The 21,663-nt window shown below is 37.0% G+C and overlaps 1 protein-coding gene across 5 annotated transcripts in view; it reads right to left on the reverse strand.

The window, feature by feature from the left end:
* Positions 1-21,663, reverse strand: part of dclk2a (doublecortin-like kinase 2a) — a 66,376-nt gene that overhangs the window by 4,237 nt on the left and 40,476 nt on the right. For 2 of the 5 annotated variants that reach the window (XM_053232431.1, XM_053232430.1), the window contains exons 6-17: positions 18,935-19,035; positions 17,071-17,118; positions 14,472-14,559; positions 13,326-13,431; positions 13,128-13,185; positions 12,545-12,664; positions 11,496-11,642; positions 10,850-10,983; positions 10,498-10,575; positions 9,637-9,733; positions 7,875-7,955; positions 7,556-7,669 (exon numbers count right to left, since the gene is read on the reverse strand). In XM_053232431.1, coding sequence (XP_053088406.1) covers positions 7,556-7,669; positions 7,875-7,955; positions 9,637-9,733; positions 10,498-10,575; positions 10,850-10,983; positions 11,496-11,642; positions 12,545-12,664; positions 13,128-13,185; positions 13,326-13,431; positions 14,472-14,559; positions 17,071-17,118; positions 18,935-19,035 — 1,172 coding nt within the window. Of the gene's footprint in view, positions 1-3,884; positions 3,967-7,555; positions 7,670-7,874; positions 7,956-9,636; positions 9,734-10,497; positions 10,576-10,849; positions 10,984-11,495; positions 11,643-12,544; positions 12,665-13,127; positions 13,186-13,325; positions 13,432-14,471; positions 14,560-17,070; positions 17,119-18,934; positions 19,036-21,663 lie in introns of all 5 variants that reach the window. The other 3 variants (XM_026944588.3, XM_026944566.3, XR_008301409.1) reach the window with 2 other exon arrangements.

The raw sequence follows: 21,663 nt of genomic DNA on the forward strand, positions 1-21,663 counted from the left end.
AAAAGCTAATCTATGAAAAAATAACCTTGTGAAAAACGAATCTACTTGTGAAGTTTTTCCCTAGATTAGTTTTTCCCTAGAACCAAGTGAGCATAGTCTGCTGTTAAAATTCTATAATTAATTATAATTAAATTAAATACATATAATTAAATACAATAATTAAAAACAAGTCCAATTCATCAGTGAAGGAGAAGGACTGATCATATACAGTACCTTGCATAAGTATTCACCCCCCCCTGAACTTTTCCGCATTTTATAGTGTTACAATATGAAGCAAGCCGTTACAGCAGTGAAGCGTGGTGGTGGTAGGATCATGTTACCTTAGATTACCCTTAGATATTTTTTTTTGTTGTAAATAATTTTGCAAACTATGTCGATTTCCCCCCCCACTTGAATGTTATGAACTGTTTTGTGTAGATTCATGACATATAATCCCCATCAAGTTCATTTCAGTTCCTCAATGTGCCAGTACAAAATGTCAAAAAAGTTCACTGTATCATCTCATCTCATTGCCCGGTTGACTACGAGCTTGACTATGCTAAATATTCACTGGTGTTTTGCTCACTCTCCCTCAGTGTCAGTGGAAGTGTGTGACATGGATGGAGAGGACAGAAGCCAGGTGTAAGGAGCAAAGCTGTTAGTGTTAGTACATACCATTGGCCTGGAGCTACTCAGAGGATAGGGATGCCGATGGAGGGGTGCAGAAGCAGAGGTACAGAGACTAGGCTTACTCACAGAACGCATACATAGCAACAACATACAGAGCACAAACACACCTCTACAACTCCATAACACTTGTTCTGAAGGACCCCTAACACACACTTTATATCTAATCTGTCTAACTGATATCTAATCTTCATGTCCGGGGGAGGGGAAATCACTGGCCAGGAAATTATTAATAATTACCAGGGAAGTATGATATGGAAGTCTGGTTACTGGTGTTTTAACCAAGAAAACAAATTTAAAGAATGACATTCTGACATTTTTTAAACAGAATTTTGACTGTTTTTGCTTACTTTGGCAAGAGGAACCTGATGCTTATTGCAGTTTATCCTCTACAGCAGGTCTGGATCACGGTATGATAGTATTTCAGATCAACACATGAATAAAATATTGGCTATAATTCAGAGTTTTTGAACATGGACCTTCACGGCTTCTGTAACAGATTCTCTGTTTATCTAGTATTCACACTCCTGTAAGGCTAGCTAATGAATTCATTCCTCCACTCCTGATTTAATTTAATCTTATACCACAGTGCTGTTAAATTCTCCATTCTGATTGGTCAGAAGGCGTTGATTAATTTTCTATAACAGCAGCTCTGACAACATAATCTAATAAACTGATTAAAAAACCTGTAGTGTTTTAACAAAGAAAAATGTAGAAATGTTAATTATACATTTATACATATAATTGTTGCTGAAGTTTTCTGTAAGGAGACCTTTATTTAATATTTATGTAAGGAGTCTCCAGTGTCAGTGCTTTGTAACAGAGCAAAGTCTTCTGGATGGAGGACGTTCCGCTTTCCAGTTTCTCTGTAACAAGCGGCACTTCATGTAAAAGTGAGGGAATGACTGTTTATAGCTGCTGTAATGTAAGTGATAACATGAAATAACTTGTTTTGTGTTTTTTAATGATCTACAACATTATATGTAACTACAAATGGATAAAAAGTGTTACGTGACAAATTATAATCCTCTTGCAAATTCCTGTGGTATAAGAGGAATAAAACAATTTGGGATGCAGTGTTAAAGGAAAATTCTAAAGCACTATACCGTGTTATTGTTGATTATTTTCTTGGGACAGCACAGCGCTGGGTGTTTTAATACTCGCTCTTCTAATGGATGTGAATTGGGAGTCCTTCAGTGAAAGTGATAGCAAACAAATGGCACTTGCATACCAATCTGTGGATTTTAAGGTTTTAATTTGCAAAACATTCATGGAAAAAGAAGCAGGTCGGAGCTAAATTACAGGATTTTTCAGGATACAAACGTGTGGATAATTGCCCAAATTTGCTAACAATTAATTTCCCCTTAGTAGAGACACATAATCCAGAATACAAACTAATCAGCATGTTTCTCTCACACACAGCGGTCAGAAGCAGGAATTCCTCTTTGACCACACGGAGGCAGCACATTTCCTATACACGCTGAATTAATAACGGTGGATCCTACATCGGTCATTAGTTCCTTGAAAGCATTATTACTGTGAAATACTCTGACTGTGTGACAGAGAAAGACTGACATGTCTTCCTCAGACAGGGTTAATAGGGTTTAAGCGGTTATTAGCTTTGCATGATGCTGAAAGGAACAACATGCAACTCGACTGGACACACTGCGACACAGACAACAGGACGAAGACAACAGGACAGAGACTTCGGCAGCTGTGAATGATGTGAAACGACACTGATTCATGGAGGGTTGAGACTGAGAGGAGTTAAATGTATCTAGCTCCAGTCCTTGAGGATCAGCACACTGCAGGTTTAAGTGCTCAGAAATCACCTGATTAAAGGAGTACTCCAGCGTTTTCAACCGAATCTTTACCCATCGCAATGGTAACGCATGTTTCATTACTACAAACAGAAATTTCACTTCCCTGTACTGTGAAAAAATAATATACCAAGACTTAATTATAACTGAGTCTAATGGCAGTTATTGGATTTTTTTTTTTTAACATATACAGTACTGTGTAGAAGTCTTAGGCACATGCAAAGAAATGCTGTAGAGCAAAGATGCCTTCAAAAATAATGAAAATAAATGTTTCTACATTTAAAAATCCTATAAAGAGCAGTAAACAGTAATAAATGAAACAAAGTCAATATTTGGTGTGATGATCCTTCACTTTAAAAAATAAATAGTAGTCTCAGGTGCAGTGTGTGCAGTTTAATAAGGAAATGAGCTGGAAGTGTTACTGAGCATCTTGCAGAAGCAGCCACAGTTCTTCTGGAGACTTTGACTGTCGACTCGCTTCTTATTTCTGCAGCGAAACCCAGCAGCCTTCATTAGGTTTTTATCTGAAAAGTGTCTCTTATGTCATCTGCTGCTTTCTTTACTGACATACAAACATTTTTCTGTAACATTTAATTTTGTGCTGGAAAACTAATGTTTGGAATCTAAAAGGTTTTTGTACTGAATCAATAATGTAGAAGTCAGAAAATAAAAATCTATAATAAAGTTTGTACTAATAAAAAATAGGATGCCTAAGACTTTTGCACAGTGCTGTACATCTGTACAATATTAAATTATTATTAATAAAATATTAAACTCGAATAATAAAAATGTTATGATGAGACAAACATGAGAAAGCTTTCCAAAGCATTTCCTGTGCAGTTTTACCTTTTTAAACGACGCAACAATACAATCAAAAGTAAAGGCTTTATTTAAAAATGCCTTTAAGAGAATTCATTAAACTGTTCGACAGAAATCCATGTTTCCAATAAATGTTTATTGACTTTCCAACAAATGCCCTTAGACCAGCAGTGCTCAAACTAGAGGTTGTGTACAAATCCCAGAAGTTGTATCTGTACTTCTGAGATTTTTAATTTAACAAATCAGCTGTAATGTGATCAGAAACATTTCTTATCCGTGATAATCACATGTTCACTACTGATGCAGTGGATGGACATTAGGTTGTAGAACACTGGAGTATTCCTTTAAGTACATTTCCTGAACATTAAGAGTGTGTGTTATAGCAGAGAAAAGGCTTTTGGTTAGCTCTGCCCTGTGGGAAATCTGTGCTAAGCTTGTAAGAGCTAGAGCAAACCATGAGACCAGAAGGAGGCACTGCAACAGCGCAAAGAGCGGCAGATCTAGAAGAGTCAGGACAGACGAAGGTTTAGTAAAGAGTTTAGATTTGTCAGACGGAGAGGTAGACTTGGAGTCAAATACCCAGAATCCAGCAGCGGGCATCTTCTGGTCCTGGGAGAGACGAGGGCCGTGCACAGATACAGCTCTGCATTTATATCTCAAACTGTTGGATGAGATTCACATCAGTAAGAACAGAGCACTGACCCCAGAGCTGCCTGTGACTCTTAACACAATCTGAATTCTCTCACAAGACCTCATTTTCAACAACTCACACAACTGCTGTCTCGAAACGTCTCCACTGCAGGACAAAGCAGCTGCAGATGCACACACTCACTATCACAAAAAACAATTCATCTCTAACAGGCATTCTCCAAAATTAATACAAATTTAACATTTTAATGGGCTTTGATAATGTGACTGTGAAGCACTTTGCAGACATTTTAATCTATAATAATAATAATAATAATAATAATAATCATCATCATCTAGTATTATATAAAAAAAATTATTTAATAATAATATATATAATACTATATATATCATTACTATATATAATATTATATATATATATATATATATATATATATATATATATATATATATATATATATATATATATGTATATATATATATATATATATATATAATACAATATAAATACTATATAAATATATATAATACTATATAAAATATAATTTATAATGTATACTTTTTATAGATTATATAAAATATAATAACTTAAATAATCATTATTAATAATAATTATTACTTTTTTATTATTACACATATACTAGTAACTACTACATTAACAAAATAAATATTAATAATAATGACTAATCATGTTATTATTTATAGTTAATACTACTACTACTAATAATAATAATATTTTACTATTATTTTATTATTTTTATTATTATTTAACAGCATGTCCTGAAGTGTTTCATTCCGCTGATACTACAGCAATTTCCAAATCTAGACCATTTTTTTAAAACAAGAAACACATCATAATGTTTATCCATTTATAGTTACATTTAATGCTATGAAGCATCCGAGAAGCAAGTTCATTCCCTCACCAGCCTCTCTTCACAAAACCTAAACTTACAGCTTCACCTCTGACACTGGAGACTCCTTCCATAAATGTTAGATAAACATCCCCTTCACCATATCAATGATTATACACTTTCAAATCAGTTTATGTGGAGTGTCTGACATACAAATATGATGTTATAATAGAAATGATAACAGATTAGAAGGAGTGCATGACCATAAACCTGTGATTTGTAGCTGTATAATCTGACCAATCAGAATCGAGAATTTAATGGCGCTGTGGTTTATTATGATATAAAGTAGAACCAATTATCAGCACATGCCTATGTTCTACTAACATTTCTTTTCTATCATTATATTCACCTCTATGTGATCAGTATAAGGACAGGAAGGAAGTTCTGAAGTGGATATTAATCTAAAGCACAGCGATGCGAGCAGGTCACCACCGCAAACCGGTGGTGATGACGGCGAGACTCGAGCTGCCAGGACAGCGAGTGATGTGTGAGTGTGATGAGTGTGTGAGTGCAGTAAGGATGAGAGGACTACAAGAAGAGACTATAGTATAAGATCCTCTTTAGTCATACAGGGACAGGAAGTCTGGACATGATGTACGATGTACATGAGAGGAAATGACTGACATATTTTACCCATAATCCCCCCCTGAGAGACAGAGGACAGGGGAGGACAAACTCACACACAGAGGATTATCCATCAATCAGAAGGAACATATACTTATAACAGATTTAGAAAAACAATCTGATTTATAACACAGTAATCTGTCAAGCTCTGGAAAGCTCTAAATCTGGGCAGTCGGATTAAAGCTTGATTGATTGTACATTTTTTTTATATAACATGTTTAAGCGTGCTTGGATTTTAGAATATTTAAAGGAATAGTTCAGCCAAAAATGCCATTTATAACATTTCCCCCATTTTCTTTTAATATAATCAATCAACCATTTTCTCTAATTTGATTAGTACATTTACTTACTAATAATACAGACTTATTCTGCTGCTTACGTCCATATCAGGAGTGCTAACGTTGCTAAATTCTAGCAGGAAGAGAGACAGAATATTACCACTACAAACTCCTACTGTATGTCAGTGGATCTAATTATTACTTACTTACTTAATTAATTAATTAATTAATTAATTATTTCTTAGATGTGAGCCAAGCTGCCGTAAGAATACAGTGAGGCAAAATCCAGAGAAATTGCCACTTAATCATTTGATATTTCCTCGGAAATACCGTAATTATGAGGTTAACACACATGGACGCCACCACAACGTCGTAATTACAACTCATGAACTCGTATTTTTCTACTGCTGTGTTCACAACAACTGGGAATTCGGAATTTTCCAACTCGGGAACCTCCTAGTCGGAAATAAAACTCATCCTCACTCTAAGCTGTCTACAAAAACCTAAATTGTTTAGTGCTTCATTTATTTTGAAAGTGATAATGTGAGAATTCACTGTTACCGGCACTGAAATTTACATGAAAGAGCAAAAATCTTGTAGAAAGCGAATTAACATTTTAATGATCAAAGTATCACCCAGTATTTAGTGATTTCAAATATAATCAGGAACTCAAAAGAGAGCTTAAAAACCTTAAATCATAAATAAATGCTGTTATTTCTTGTTCTTACTTTTCCACTATGAGTGCCGCCATGTTGAAATGACATCACAAATCGCAACTCAGAGCTCTCGAAAAATACTCCGACTTTCTGAGTAGGAATTATGAGATGGAGAGCCATTTAAACGGATCTTTCCTACTGGTAAGTCGGAAGGTGTTGATTAAACTCTCTGCAGTATTAAAACCCTGAATTTGCGAGTTAGGGGCGTGTCTATGACAAAACATTAATGTGAATGTGACTTCTACAGCAAACAGTAATTATGCATGTTATCTGTTCAGTTCTTTATTTTCCTTCAGTAAGACTTCCTGACGTTGATGACATGTAAAACTAAACAAAAACAAAAGTCGTTTTCTCACCATGGTCGTGTTTGTTTAACCAATTGAACACACAACAGTTTGCAATCACAACCTCCGAACTCTTACGTGCTAACTTCCGATGAGCAGCAGCAGTCCTGCCCACTTGGTTTCTTTTATCTCACAAGACCATCCTGCGAGCCAACAGGTCAAAGTTCACCTCGATAAAGTGAAAGTAACTGCTAGTTTAAACAATTGCGTCTTTCACGTCTTGTGTCCTTTCCCCTTCAGTGAATTTGCTTTTAGGAATCTTACTTGTTTTTGTTTTAAAAGCTGTTTCAGCTGAATAAACAGAAAAAAAAACAGTTTTTGGGTGTCTCACGTATCGCCATGGAATAAAGTCAGAAATCATAAATACTATGGCTATACCGTAAATATTGGCACCTCTGACAAACGCATTACTGAGTCGAACAACCTCTTTTCACGTGAATGTGTGACAATGACCTGGAGGCTAACATCTTCATTTACTTGATTAGCCTCTTGGATTTAGTGCAAATCTAAAGAAACAAACTTTAGACCCATAAAATATCCTAGCTATGATTTTCGATTATGATAATGGGAAAATTTGTGTTGTGTACATTTCATTTTTGGCTGAACTATTGCTGTAACATTTGATTCTACATCTGATTTCAAATTCCGGTGCTGATTATTGTTAAATAATAATGTTACACAGATCATAATACACATATACTCTCTGTATGTGTGTGTTTTTGTTCTTACCATAATAACAGACACTCCGGCAGTGGTGTTGCCCTCTTTCTGTGCGGAGGTAAAGTGCTTCTTGAGCTTCCCCGTCACCTCCATCTTCATGTTGTTGTCCACAGCAGCATCATCCTGATACACATTTGCATAAACACAAACACACAACCTCATATTTAACATCACAAATGCACCCAATTCTGAAAATCTAGCAATATAGAATATAATCTCATTTGTAATGCTATTTTTTGTGAAACAGTGAAATGACTAAGGTATCTATCTAATGATAGATACACAGACACACACACACACACGCACACACACACACACACACACTCACCGTGACCCAGGGGTGACACAAAATATCTTCCGCTGTGTATCTCATCTCAGAATTCACCTGAAGCATCTGGCCAATCAGCTCCTGCCAAATGGGTCATGTGACAAATACACAAAATGTTCAGCACCAGCTCTAATAAATTAGTATGTGGTGTACACAGTCTCTAAAGCAGTTTATTATTTTTTTTCTTATATCATCTTTTTCTCCTTTTTCTCCAGCTGTTTACAGCTGCTATAATGTAGGTACTAACTAAAAACTAATTTTGACGATCCACAACATTAAACGTAACTAAAAATGGATAAAAAGTATGATGTGTCCTACTTTAATAAACATAAAACACGTAATTGAAAAAATGCTGCGGTAGAAGAGGAATAAAACACTTTCTGCTGTGATGTGACAGGAAAATAATTAACTTCCGTCACTGTTTATTTTTCCTATAAAGACATTTCCTCTTATCCTTTCTCCTTTTTTCGCCGCATTAACCCCTTTTCTTTCATTCATCTTTGCCTTTTTCTCCTTTTCCAATTTTTTCTCTTTTTTCACATCATCCCTCGTTTCATCTTATGCACTTTTTCTTTCCCCCTTCTATTCCATTTTTTTTCAGTTTCTCTTTGATTATAGCCTTTAAAACACCACCAGAAACATGAGCCTACTCCTACACCATTTCTTCAGTTTACTGAAATCAGAAGGAAAGCGGGTTTTGTTTCAGCCGTTGTTTCACAGCGATTCGCTGTTTCAACGTTCCATCAGCGGCCCACTGAAAAGAAGTGAAGTCTGGGGGTGGAATATTAGCATTAGCATTAGCTTTTGAGAGGAAGGAGAGGAGAGAGAATATTGTAAATGAGGAATGAGAGGAAGCGGAGGAGTGTGTGTGTGTGGGAAAAGAGAGCAGGAAGCAGAGGATTGTGTTTGTGTGTGTGTATGTGTGTGTGTTTGCATGCGCATGTGTGTGGGGGTGCTGCTCTAAATACGAGAGAGAAAGATGATAGACATAGAGTAAGATAGGAAGACAGAAGGGAGTGAGTGTGTGTGTGTGTGTGTGTGTGTGTGCGCATGTGTGTGTGAGCAAGTCAATTTTAAACATCTCATTTTCACTCCAGAATGATCAAGAACCTTCCCAAACATTCTGAAAGTGTATTTCGAGATGCTCAGTGACAATTAATACAGGGGACAGCCAACTACAGGGATAAGAGGAAAAATACAAAAGGGCAACATTAAGAAAATGCCAAAAAGACTTAGAGTACATCTGTACATCTGCAGTATACAGCACATCTGTACATCACATCTGTACATCTGCAGTATACAGCACATCTAGTATACAGCACATCTGTACATCTGTAGTATACATCACATCTGTACATCTGCAGTATACAGCACATCTGTACATCTGTAGTATACATCACATCTGTACATCTGCAGTATACAGCACATCTAGTATACAGCACATCTGTACATCTGTAGTATACAAAACGTCTGTACATCACATCTGTACATCTGTAGTATACAAAATGTCTGTACATCACATCTGTACAGCTGTAGTATACAGCACATCTGTACATCTGTAGTATACAGTAAAGTGACGAGCTTTAGAAAATGCATACAAATGCATACAATAAATGTATAAATTGTCTAAATAAAAATGATTTAGACCGATGAAGAGAAAACCCTGTTTCTTGGCAGTGATTATAAAGAAATAACAAGACTGGAAAGATGAAGTATACAGTCATGTGACAGGTAGAGACAGAAGGCGAGGAGTCTCACCCACCTTGGCTGAGTCGGTGATGCTGTCCCAGTACGGAGAGGGAAAGTCCACGTGGCCCTGCAGGATCTGATCAAACAGCTCCTCCTGCACGTTATTCTCACTGTACAACACACACACACACACACACACACAGAGTACAATAATATGAACAGGACATTACATAACAGAACAGCCACTGTAATTACTGATGTGTCCTTGTAATACGACAGAAGTCCAGATGTGCTAATGAATGACTTTTTCAAGGTTATAACACAAATACAGTTTAAACAATTGAATAAGCTGATCAATTTTAATCTTACTCCAATAATATTATATGAAATGACAACAACTTTTATTTAGCTTATGCAATACAGTGTGCTGCCATTTTGCGTCATCTGAGAAAAGACAGTGTTTTTGCACTTCAATGCTTTTAATTTTTATTTTTTTTGGGGGCATGTTAAACATTTTAGTTTGCTAAAGACACAAAAATATGAAGGTGAAACTGTGAAAACTGAAAAGCCACACCTACTTCTTTCTTATTGGCTGAGCAGAGATTTGCTTGTAAAGCATCGCTCACAAAAAAACAAAAAAAGACGTTTGACCTTTAGATGACCCTGCATGCGGGCATATCTGTTCAGTGCTGTGTGAAAATTCACAGAGATGTGTTTGAAATGAAATTATGTCCAAGTTACGATATGAATGTACGGTTTACTATAAACACCTTTTGTCCAGAGATATACTGCTTGCGAAAATGATCTCTATATGATGGAAAAAATGATCGATTATACTGTATATCTTCATATCGGTATCACATCACACTCCAGTGTGACTCTTTGAAGTGTGTATGTATGTATGGGTGTGTGTGTGCGTGTGTGTGTGCTGTACCTCCGGAAAGGTGGGAAGCCACACAGCAGGATGTAGGTAATCACACCTGCTGCCCAGATGTCCACCTTTATACCGTAACTATGAGAGCCAGAGCAAAAACCACGTCAGGGTCAGTGTCAGTGTGAAAACAATCACTTCTCAGTAGATTTTTAACTGACTCTAAACTCTTTTGTAATCAGTATGTTTGTACAAGACTGTCCTTTATTATTTATTAATAATGAATTCGAAATAAACACATCTAGAAAGCAGAATTTGTATGAATCGTGTAAAAGTGTATAATCTTAACAGCTGGACAGATGGCTCTCGATTTTCATTTCTACTAAAAGAGCAGGAGTCTTAAAGCGTGACGTACCCCGACTCTGCTATAATCTCCGGCGCGACGTAAGTTGGAGTCCCACACACGGTGTACAGCGGGCCTTCCACCACCGTCGCCAACCCAAAGTCCCCCAGCTTCAGAGATTTGGTGCCGTTCGGATATTCACACACCTGCACAACACACACACACACACACACAAGCCAAAGAATTAGACACAGGCTGATGGTTTAAAGTGAAATCATAACTGGGGTTTCAGAGCTTTTCATAAACGCCTCTTGGCATTATAAACATCTATACACTACTGTCTATATAGCAAAAATAATTTAGCTTAATCTTTTTAGAAATAAATGCGTAAAATCAGAAAAAAATTGTCTGCCTGTAGAAAGAGACTATTTCAAGCTTTTAGGTTTAATAATTAGATTTATGTAGTTTTTCAGTTATCTTATAATAGTTTTTTTTTTAATAATATCTTTATATCTGCTGCTGTAACAATGCAAATTTCCCCATTGGGGGATGAATAAAGCATTATCTTATCTCATCTCATCTCATCTTATCTTATAATAAATACTAGTTAACTATTCACTTATTCACTTCAGGTTTAAATCCAAATACAGAGATCCAGATACAGTGAGTGGCATTACATTACACTCAGAGTGTGTATGTGTGTGTGTGTGTGAGGTACCAGTAGATTTTCGGGTTTGATGTCTCGGTGGACGATGTTCATCTTGTGCAGGTATTGGAGAGCAGCAGCCAGGTTGTACACCATGGCACTGGCGTCTTTCTCTGTGTACTTCGTAGAGGACGTGATGGCGTCAAACAGATCTCCACCCTGCAGACAGAAGATCATCTCATCATCTACTCCTTACACACTGGGATTACGCTAAGAACATGCTAATAACAACACTTTATACCACAGTGATGCTGAATTCTCAAGTGTGATTGGCAAAACACAGAGTATATTAATACACTCATTATAGTACGTTATCGTTTCTATGGTAACAGCTCGTTCTCAAGGATGCGTATGCACAAAATCGAATATTAAACTTAATAATAAACATATTTAGAAAAAAATGGTGTTATTTAACATGTCAGTGTCAGTTATGTAACAAGCTGTATTAACTATAAGAAAAAGAATGAAAGACCGGCTGGTGAGGGAAAGACTGTTTACAGCTGCTATAATGTAAGTGAGAACAGGAAGTTTTTTTTTAGATGTTCCTCAACATTAAATGTAACTATAAATAGCAATATATATATATATATATATATATATATATATATATATATATATATATATATATATATATATATATATATATATATATATAGTGTGCTGTTTTCTAATTAAAAAAACTAATTGGCAAATTTAAAAATAAAAAAAAAATTGCTGTGGTATAAGAGGAATAAAACACTTCTGGACATGCTTCAGCATGGTAACAGCACATCAGGCTGCATTACACCACCCTGTCATTGATTATTTTCCTATAACACCATGTCCCTAAGTGTCCTTACATATTCCTATTGATGTAATCAGTCAAAAAGCCAACAATTTCATAAAGGTTTATGTTCTTTCTTAGTGTGAATACAGAAAATTAAAGCAAACTGACACACACACACACATGCACACACACATGCACACAAGCTTTGTATATCACAAGGTGGCTTTAGGCTATCGGCATAAATAAAGTTTGCGGTGTCATCAGTAGAAAGATAAATATACCGCACAGTCCGTACCTTGACTAGCTCCATGACGAGATAGAGCTCAGAGGGCGTGTCCACTTCCTCCATCAGCATTATGATGTTGGGGTGTTTGACCCGCCTTAGTACAGCCACCTCGCTCTCAATCAGGTGCTCCTGAGTGCACATCGAATTCTTAACTATACAGCTCAGCCGAAAATCCTGCACAATTTCCTTCTTCAATACGAGTCAAAGTTTTACGACTATGCCTATTTATAGCTCTGTGACTACACTGTGATCAGGTTTAACATGACAAGAACCTCCGGTCATTCAGATAACAGCGAGACTAATAGTGTTTAACTCTCAGATTAAAATGATTAAAATTTATTACGGCTGAAGGTCAGACTTAAATGGTAATTGGACATTTAATAAGTTATGTAATATACATAAAGAGACATAGGAAGCCTCTGAGGTACATTTTAACTCTTTTTTTAAATAACTTTTCTTCTTTTTGTCTTTTTCCTCAGTCATTTCATTTAATTTTTTTATTATTTAAACATGTTTAAAATGCATTCTGGTGAAGTGCTATTTCATTAACCCTTACAATATAAACCAAGGATGCAGGAAGCTTTCAACTCACTTTGCCACGACATTTATTCTTATCAATGATCTTTAAGGCGAACTCCTTTCCAGTCGACCTGAGGACAAACCGAATTAAACATCACTCAGAAATATAAATAAATATTTTTTAAAAAAATTATCATATTTACTGTTAATAAGGATTTAGAGGCAATCACTGTTTTTTCAAGTTCTCTCTGAATTGTACTTCATCACCTACCGTTCAACACATTCCTTCACCACCGCAAAATTCCCATCACCGATAACTTTTCCCACTTTGTACTTCTCCACGATGGCAGAGGCTGTAGGATTTCTGTTTCCATTAACTGCAGGAGAAAGAAAGGCGAGATTACGAGCTTTTAGATTACATTTCACTCCATTATATCTATAATTAGGATTAAATCTTAGGAGTTATCGCTGGTGATGACAAAATGCATGCTGCATGTTTTATTATTTTTCATAGCTACAGCTCATAGAAATTCATACACAGAAGTTCATAGGAAATACATATTCTAAACTTTACTTAATCCACCCAAAAGCATTCATTAAGTGTTCTTAATGAAAAAGCAATTTATCTACATGAAAGCAACAAACTAACGGACCACTTTTTAAGATAAAAACGTAATAGAGGGTGTCTTGTGTCTGGTTCGAGTGTGCAGAAGATCTGTGGCATGTTCTCCAAGATGCCTAGAACATCATACCATCCAATTTCTTCCTAAAACTTCTCAGAGAACAGATGCACTTTCAAAGGCAAAGGTTGTTTACACAAAATATTGATTTAATTGAGTTTTTTATGCTCTTTATAGTCATTTTATATTTAGAAATGGTTCATTTCATTATTTTCGAAGACATCTATGCTTTACAGATTTTCTTTATGCACTTAAGTATATACTTTTGTCCCAGTATTGTTCATATACTGTACAAAAGTTTAAAAAAAAAAAAAGAATTAACAAGTCAAACGCAATGCCAGTGGTCATCCTCCACCACCAACAAGCCTTCGTGTTACTAAATTGTATACTGGAAGCTATTGAAGCAAACCAATTTCAGACATTTGACCTTGCTGTGACATTGACGCTGGTTGGATCAATTCCAAAATATAATCAGTTCATCTGCTGGTTCCAATCATAAATCCATATAAATCCTACAAACATTCAACCACCCTCACTTGAGATATCATGCTAACGAGAATCTCAGACGGACAGACAACCCGAAAACTTAACGCCTCCACCACTCAGTGGAGGAGACATAAAAAAATCTACACCATAGTAACACTGGTAGGAGGGTGAGAGAAAAAAATACAGAACGGAAGACATGAATAGACGGGAGAGAAATTGACTGAGAGAAGAAGAGTTGGGAGGAAGCTCACCCTCGGGGCTGGTGTTGTCAGTGTGATGAGGCTGATGCTGCTCGGAGGAGATGCTCACATTCGACGCAGACGAGTGATGAGTCGGAATCTGTAAGAGAAAATTACATTACAAACCCATAGTTCCATAATGATCGTTTCATCAGTGAGTAGTGCTATCAGTGCTAAATGACGAGCTGTGACGATTATTCAGATTATTTGTTGTAATTGTACGCAGGGACGGCTGGTGGTGATATTAGATGGGAGGCTAAACACTAATATCTAGCATTAGCTTGAGAATGAAACTATTAGAGTTGAGCAATGGCATAATAACAGTGATGTGGTACAGACTATTAACCAGGCTTAAAGACAGATGGGCAGCTTTTTTTAAAGGTTTAAAGTTCATAATGCTCCTGAGCTCATGCTAAGCAAAAAACGCTGTAACTCTTTCATTTAAGCCAGAAAAGACTAAACTTACTTACGTAATTTGTACTTCGTTTGGATAATGTGTGCTTAGTTTATCCAATTTTCGGGAAACTAAAGCATGATAGAGTAAATAGAGATCAAATCTAGGGGGTGTGTCACTCTGTGTAATCACCTGACATGTCTGTCACTGATAGGCTGCTTGAACCTACAGTTTGGGCTAGAAAGAAATCAGCCCCAGCCTTGTTTCTCACTTCTTCACACCATTCTGTGTTTGTCTTATGATCATTGGGCTTAATTCCACAAAAATCCAAAACAATCCATGATTTGCTAACAGCAAACAATCTGATGTGTGTACTAGCCCTTTTATACCGTTTATACCAGCCACCCTGACTGTACGTAAATCCCTACTGTAAAAGCGAATTTCAAAAACCTATATAATCTATATATCTATACAATCTACTATTAAGCAATATAATCTACTATAAAGACATCATGAATGTTATCTTCCCTTAACGTAAACATGCTTTCATTAAGCATGCACTAATCATTTCTATATTTTTATGAAAATATGCATTCTGTTGCATCTTTTAAGCAAATGGCAGTGACTGTGATTTTACCGTGTCTCTAGTTATCTGGATTTAAATGAGAATGAAGGTAGCTGCAAAGCCTAAAACTACGTAAGCCAGTAGGAGCAAACAGCAGCAGTGCTGAAACCAGGAAGAAATGTCCATTCAGGGAGAGATATATTTTGACTGGGATAAACTGGAAAAAATCATAAACATATTATTTCGGTTGTTTTATCCAAACCCAGAGCTCTAAGAGCATGCGACTTCAGAGAAGAATGACGATCGTATTTTGCGTATGATTCTTGGTAGTCATTCTTGGATTTATCAATGTAAAGATAAAAAAAAAAACGTATTCAGAGTTGAAGTCCAAAAGTTACGTCGATATTTATGTGGCGAAAGTTACACATATTCAGAGTTGAAGTCCAAAAGTTATGTGGGGAAAGTTACACGTATTCAGAATCAGGTTAGGAAGCTGCTTAAGTCGATTTTCTCGACGATCCGTCCAGATTATTCAAATCCCCTGCGTTTTTAACAAAATGGTTTTCACCCTTGTTATTCAGCAGCTTATAAAATAGCACTTGATCCAGCACATTACTATTATTCTTCATTTTATTACTGAATCCACGAGATCTTTAACGGAGGCAATGAATTTGTAATGTGAGTACGAGATATGGGATATTTTATCATGATTTTGTTGAATTAATAAAATAATTCTAAAGTTCTTGCTAGTTTGATGTTCTCTCTTGTAAAGGAAACATGCCCAGGGTTTGAAGGATAAGCTAACCAAGCACTACACTTAATAGTGTCATATTTCTGTATTTAATATTGGCCTCAAATGGTATTCCATAGATTTTTTAGTGTATTTACAGTCAATACAGCACCTATTGCAAAAAGAATAGGCTTTCGTTTAATTACACATACCTGAGACAAGCCTCTGTTTTAGGCAAACTCCGCCCCTATGTGTGTAACGCTTACACAATTTGTGAATAGTGCTTAACTCTGGAGTTAGGTCTGAGGTCTGAATGCCAATTTGCACAATTTTGATTTTGAGTCTTCCACTATGTGCGCTTAACTCAACTCTGAATACGACCCATAGCTCCCTACATTTATGGCAAGATAAAAATGTGTAGCCTATTAAGATTAAAAGCATGAAATGTGTTTAAAGTCTCATTAGTAATGCACTGACATGTTTATGTGTACATTATGATTGTTTGAAGCCCGGCATGCTCGTGAATTATTCACGACTTTTCCCAGTTCATCCTAAAAAAAAAAACAAAAAAAAAAGGACTGGGATTAAGGTTCCAAATTGGAGCAATATTTCATCCAGAAATAACATTTACACAATTTTCTCCTCAGCTCAAATGTAATAGATCAGTTAAGGTACAGGAGCTTCAAGGCTAATATCGCTAACAAGTACAGGAAGCGTATATGATAGCTACATTAGCAGCAAAGCTCCAATCTAAACCTAATAAGCAAAACGAAGACACCAATCATGTCTTTGTTGATCCACTACATTTGAAGGGAAAGTTGCGTAAATGTTATTTTCGTTCAGAGCTCAGTGGATGTAAGCGCTATAGCTGGTTAGCAGGTGCACATACATATAAAAAAATACACTCCAAACTTCATGGTACCTTCACAGAAAGATGGAAGGCGGCCCCCATCCGCTTGTTGCAACTAAACTAAAAGTAAGTGAGAAGATATTTATAGAAGCACATCAGTGGCCAATAATACTGACAGCTCAAAAACAAGGTGTAAAGAACTACTTGGATAGATAGACGACGGCTTAGACGTCCACTCATGCTATCATTCTTCCCTGTTATGTAAGAGCTAATGGTAGAATAGAATGAATCATTTATTAAAAGCCTTTTAATAATACCAAAGTACACAGGCTTCTGGAAAAGTGAGAGATCTTTTATATAACACCTTTCATAGATGAGATGTAGCATTCTTAAAGTTTTTACACGTATACAACCTCACTTTCAGGTTAAAATGTTCTGAATCTGGACATTTTTTACCCATTTAGAGCAAAGATGGCAACCACTTACGAAGGAGGTGCTGATCCATCACCCCACGACGCCTCAACAGTTTCTTTTCCACAATAGTATCTCGGAAACAACACCTCGCAACGACAACAACGTAATGACTAGATAATAGACTTGATATCTATGTGCATTAATTAATGATATGATTGATCATGATCATTTTTTACTCTCAATTATTTAAATTTATTAAATAACACAGTGCTGTTGAATTCTCTATTCGGATTGGTCAGAAGGTGTTGATTAATTTTCTATAGCAGCAGCACTGACAGTATTTCAGGCTGTTAATCACAGGTTTATATTAATGTGCTCGTTCCAATACTCTATAATTTTTATAGTAACAGTAACACAATCACTGGGACTTGTATAGCTCCACAAAAACTGATTTAAAGAACTTGGGTAATTGTTGATTTGATAAAGTTTTCTGTAAGGACATGTTTATTTAACATTTAACAGTCCATAGGTTTTCCACCATGAGAAAGTCTTCACGACAGAGGAGTTTAAGGTTTGAGGTTACTCATTAACATGACAAGATGCGGTTTGTCCCCCCATTTTCTCCCTAATTTGATATTGGCCAATTCCTACCCATCAGCCAGTGCTCCCCTATCTACCACCATCTGGAGAGAGTGAAGGCTAATACCTGCTTCTTCCACAACACGTGAAAACAGCCATCCACATCTTTTCTAACTGATGCTCACGCTGCATCATGCGGAAAGCACTATCCTCCCTCATATGCATACACGAGCTCACAGATGTCTACGATTGGCTAGTTTCTCTCTAGTGATTGACAGAGGAGTCATCCCTCCCACCCAGACAGCATGGTCAGATTTGCTCACTTGGCTCCTGGCTATGGATGTCTTGTCAGGATTCAAACTCGCGATCTCCCAACGATAGCTCTTTTCTATTGCTCCACTCAGTGCTTAACAGCTCTTAATTATACATAATTGTAAGATTCAAGCCCTTCTTTTCTGTTCTCTACTTACCCAGTGGTGTCTTGTTTTACATTTAGCAATGCAGTTGAAAAATCCATTTCAAAATACATAATATAGCTTATGATTTACTAGCTATAATAGGCTGTATAAACAACATTTATACAAATGGAGCTGTCCTACACTTGTGGAGTGAAGAGGCAGTGATGTGGGAGTATAAATAAGATTTAGAGAAAATGGGACGGTGACTAATATCACTTTCTTCTTTTGTTTCAAGACTAGTCATCACTAACACTTACGTTGTGAACATCGTCCCTGTAATATAAATCTATCATTGTATAATTTTTTTCATTATGGTCCTCCATTTAGAGAAGCTGACCCTAGAACATAAAGTTAAAAAAACATTTTGGCCGTACGTGTGTCTCATCCTGAACTGTTGAATAAACATCTCTAAATCTGCAGCAAGAATCTCAAAACCCTGTGCCAAAACTGCTCGCCGGGACGTTGCCATGGCAACGGGCTCTCACCTTGAAGTTGCGCATGCTGCGGGGACTCGTGGGGGACGAGCTGGAGGACTTGGTGGATTTGGGGGTGGAAATCTGACTCAGGCTGGGAACCACTCCATTAACTAAAAAGAGAGAGAGGGAGAAAGAGAGAGAGAGAGAGAAAACTGCATTACAGCTGGAGAGACAAAGTTACGTTTGTATTATAATCTTTCAGTGAAAACTGTATTTGTAAAAATTGCTGATAATGAATAGGTGCAAATAGTGACCACAATACAGATTCCAATAAGCCAATTGGTGGCCGTTAGTTTCCATTCATTGTTAGCCTTGCAAGCAAGCACACAGATGTCTTTGCAAATGCCAATACTGTAAATATTGCAAATACTGTTTCCATTCATTTCTATTCTATAAGTTGTGTGTAAATGCTATTGTACAACTTCCCAGCTCACAGAGAGCTCAAAAAATGACAAAGTGATGACTAAATGGTGAAAGAAAGCCTTCTAAACCTTCTAGTAATGCACTATATCTTCCAGTAAGGCCCAAGATCCTATTCTGTTAAATTCTATTCCTGTATGCAGCTTTAATATTGGTAAGTATGGTCAGTTTTTAAGGCTTTTCAATCTCAACTCAGAACAAGAAGCACAATAAATGAATGAAGAGATGACAGAAAAGTGAATCATTTTTATGGCATACCATAAAAAAGCATTTGCACATCTATATATCAGCCTCTAGTTTAAGGAGGAAACACTTCCATGGCTAACTGGGACCAAATATGGTTCATGTACCACTGATTAATAAAATCTGCCAATCTTTCCTTCCTACCCCTACACATATATATATTGTCCTTCATCCCCTCCAATCTCCTTAACGTTTGCTCCTCCTTATATAGAAGAGATCTTGCAGTATCCTTATATAGAAGAGATCTTGCATCATCCTCCTCCAGCAATGGTACCACCTGTCCGCTGGATCCCATCCCTTCCACACTGCTCCAGATCATCTCGCAAGACCACCTACCCTTCATCACTTCCATCATAATGATTCCATAACATCTGTTCAAGTACCCACTGCCCTCAAGACAGCAAAACTGAAAATTCCCACACAAGATACCTTGGACATCAGTAATTACCAACTGGTACCACTTCTATACATTTTTCTAAAACTTTTAAAAGTGCTGTATGGAATCAATGGCCTCCAGGATTGTAAGCAGTCTCACTTCAAAGTCTTGCATTCCACAGAAGCGGCTCTTGTGGCTGTTTCTGTGAGGCTTCAGACCACTACATCAGCCAAACTACCATCAGTCCTGATCCTTCTTTACCTCAGCAGCCTTCACTCCAGTCAGTCACAAGACTTTCCTGCCCATTATAGCTACCTTGGAATTAGTGGCCCAGCATGATGTTAGTTTGCTTCTACCTGGAAGGATGTTCATATCAAGTGACACGGAGGGAATCCACGCCCCATGCTCCATGTGGACTCTCCACTTGGGATGACACAAGGATCAATCCATGGCTCTCTTATATTCTTCCTCTATACTCGCTCTCTCAGTGAGGTCATATGGCTTTTCATGGCTGCTGATGACACTCAACTCATCCTCCCCTTTGCTCCCTCAGACACTAATGTTTCACTTATATCTCAGCATGTCTGGCAGACGTCACCACCTGAAACTAAATCCCAGCAATACTAAGTGACTGTATATCCCTGGAGATGCATGCCCAATTCAAGGTAACGTGATTACTTTGGAGGTTCTAGGATCACGCCATAGGACGCTTGCAACCTTGGGATAATTCTGGGCAACCAACTATACTTCTTTCCTCACATTGCTAACCTGACTCAGTTATGCAAGTTTCACCTTTACAACATCAGGAGGATCACGACATTTTTCACAGGCAAATTAAACAGCAAAAAGTGTTCACTGATGATTCAGCCAGACTTACCTGCAGTGCACTAATAGCATAAAATAATCTCTCAGCATTTACTACACACTGGTTTATTGGTCAGTTGTGAGTTGTGACAGTTTGACTTTGTCTCAGCAGGCATCTGATTCTAAGAAAAGAGTCTAATTTACTCCAGGCTGATGGGGTTTTTTTGATGGTTGGTGGTTAAAGTGCATTTCCTCTATGGGCATGCACTAGCAGTCATTCAGGCTGACTGGGTGCTACAGAGGGTTCGTTAAGTTCGTTAATGCTGCATTAGACAGCCTTATATTAGAAAAAGTGTGGCAGAGTGTGGGCAGAGAGCCGGTTTTAAAATAGCTCAGCTCGGGAAGGAGGAAAGAACCACGCTGGAATGCTCTTAGCCTGATTAAATGCTACACTCAGAGGCCAGAGTTTATGTGCAGCTCTCTTTAGAGGTGACATCAAGGTCACATCATGGTCAAATTGCTTGCTTGGTTTAAATGCCAGGATGGTTATTGTGGATGTTTCTTAGACCCCTTTTGTTCCAGTATGGGTTTTATTACTTCCCCCAATATTTGGATAAATTGCGAAGTTGCTAGCTGACATTCTAACAAACCTACAAAATTAATCACTGTAACATACAGATGAAGTAGTTGCTAGATAACTTTCTAACTAGCCAAATAACTAATTAATTAATTAAGTTACATCACTGGCTAGCTTCCTATCTAGCAAAGTAAAACTAATTTAGTAAAACAAGTAACATAGTAAAACTAAGTTACATCAGATGGGGAGCTGCCAGCTAGCATCCTAACTAGCCTATAAAACTAAAAACGTTACATCACTCATGATATACGGTTTAAG

Source organism: Pangasianodon hypophthalmus, chromosome 3, assembly GCF_027358585.1.
Source record: "Pangasianodon hypophthalmus isolate fPanHyp1 chromosome 3, fPanHyp1.pri, whole genome shotgun sequence".
NCBI classification, from domain to species: domain Eukaryota; kingdom Metazoa; phylum Chordata; class Actinopteri; order Siluriformes; family Pangasiidae; genus Pangasianodon; species Pangasianodon hypophthalmus.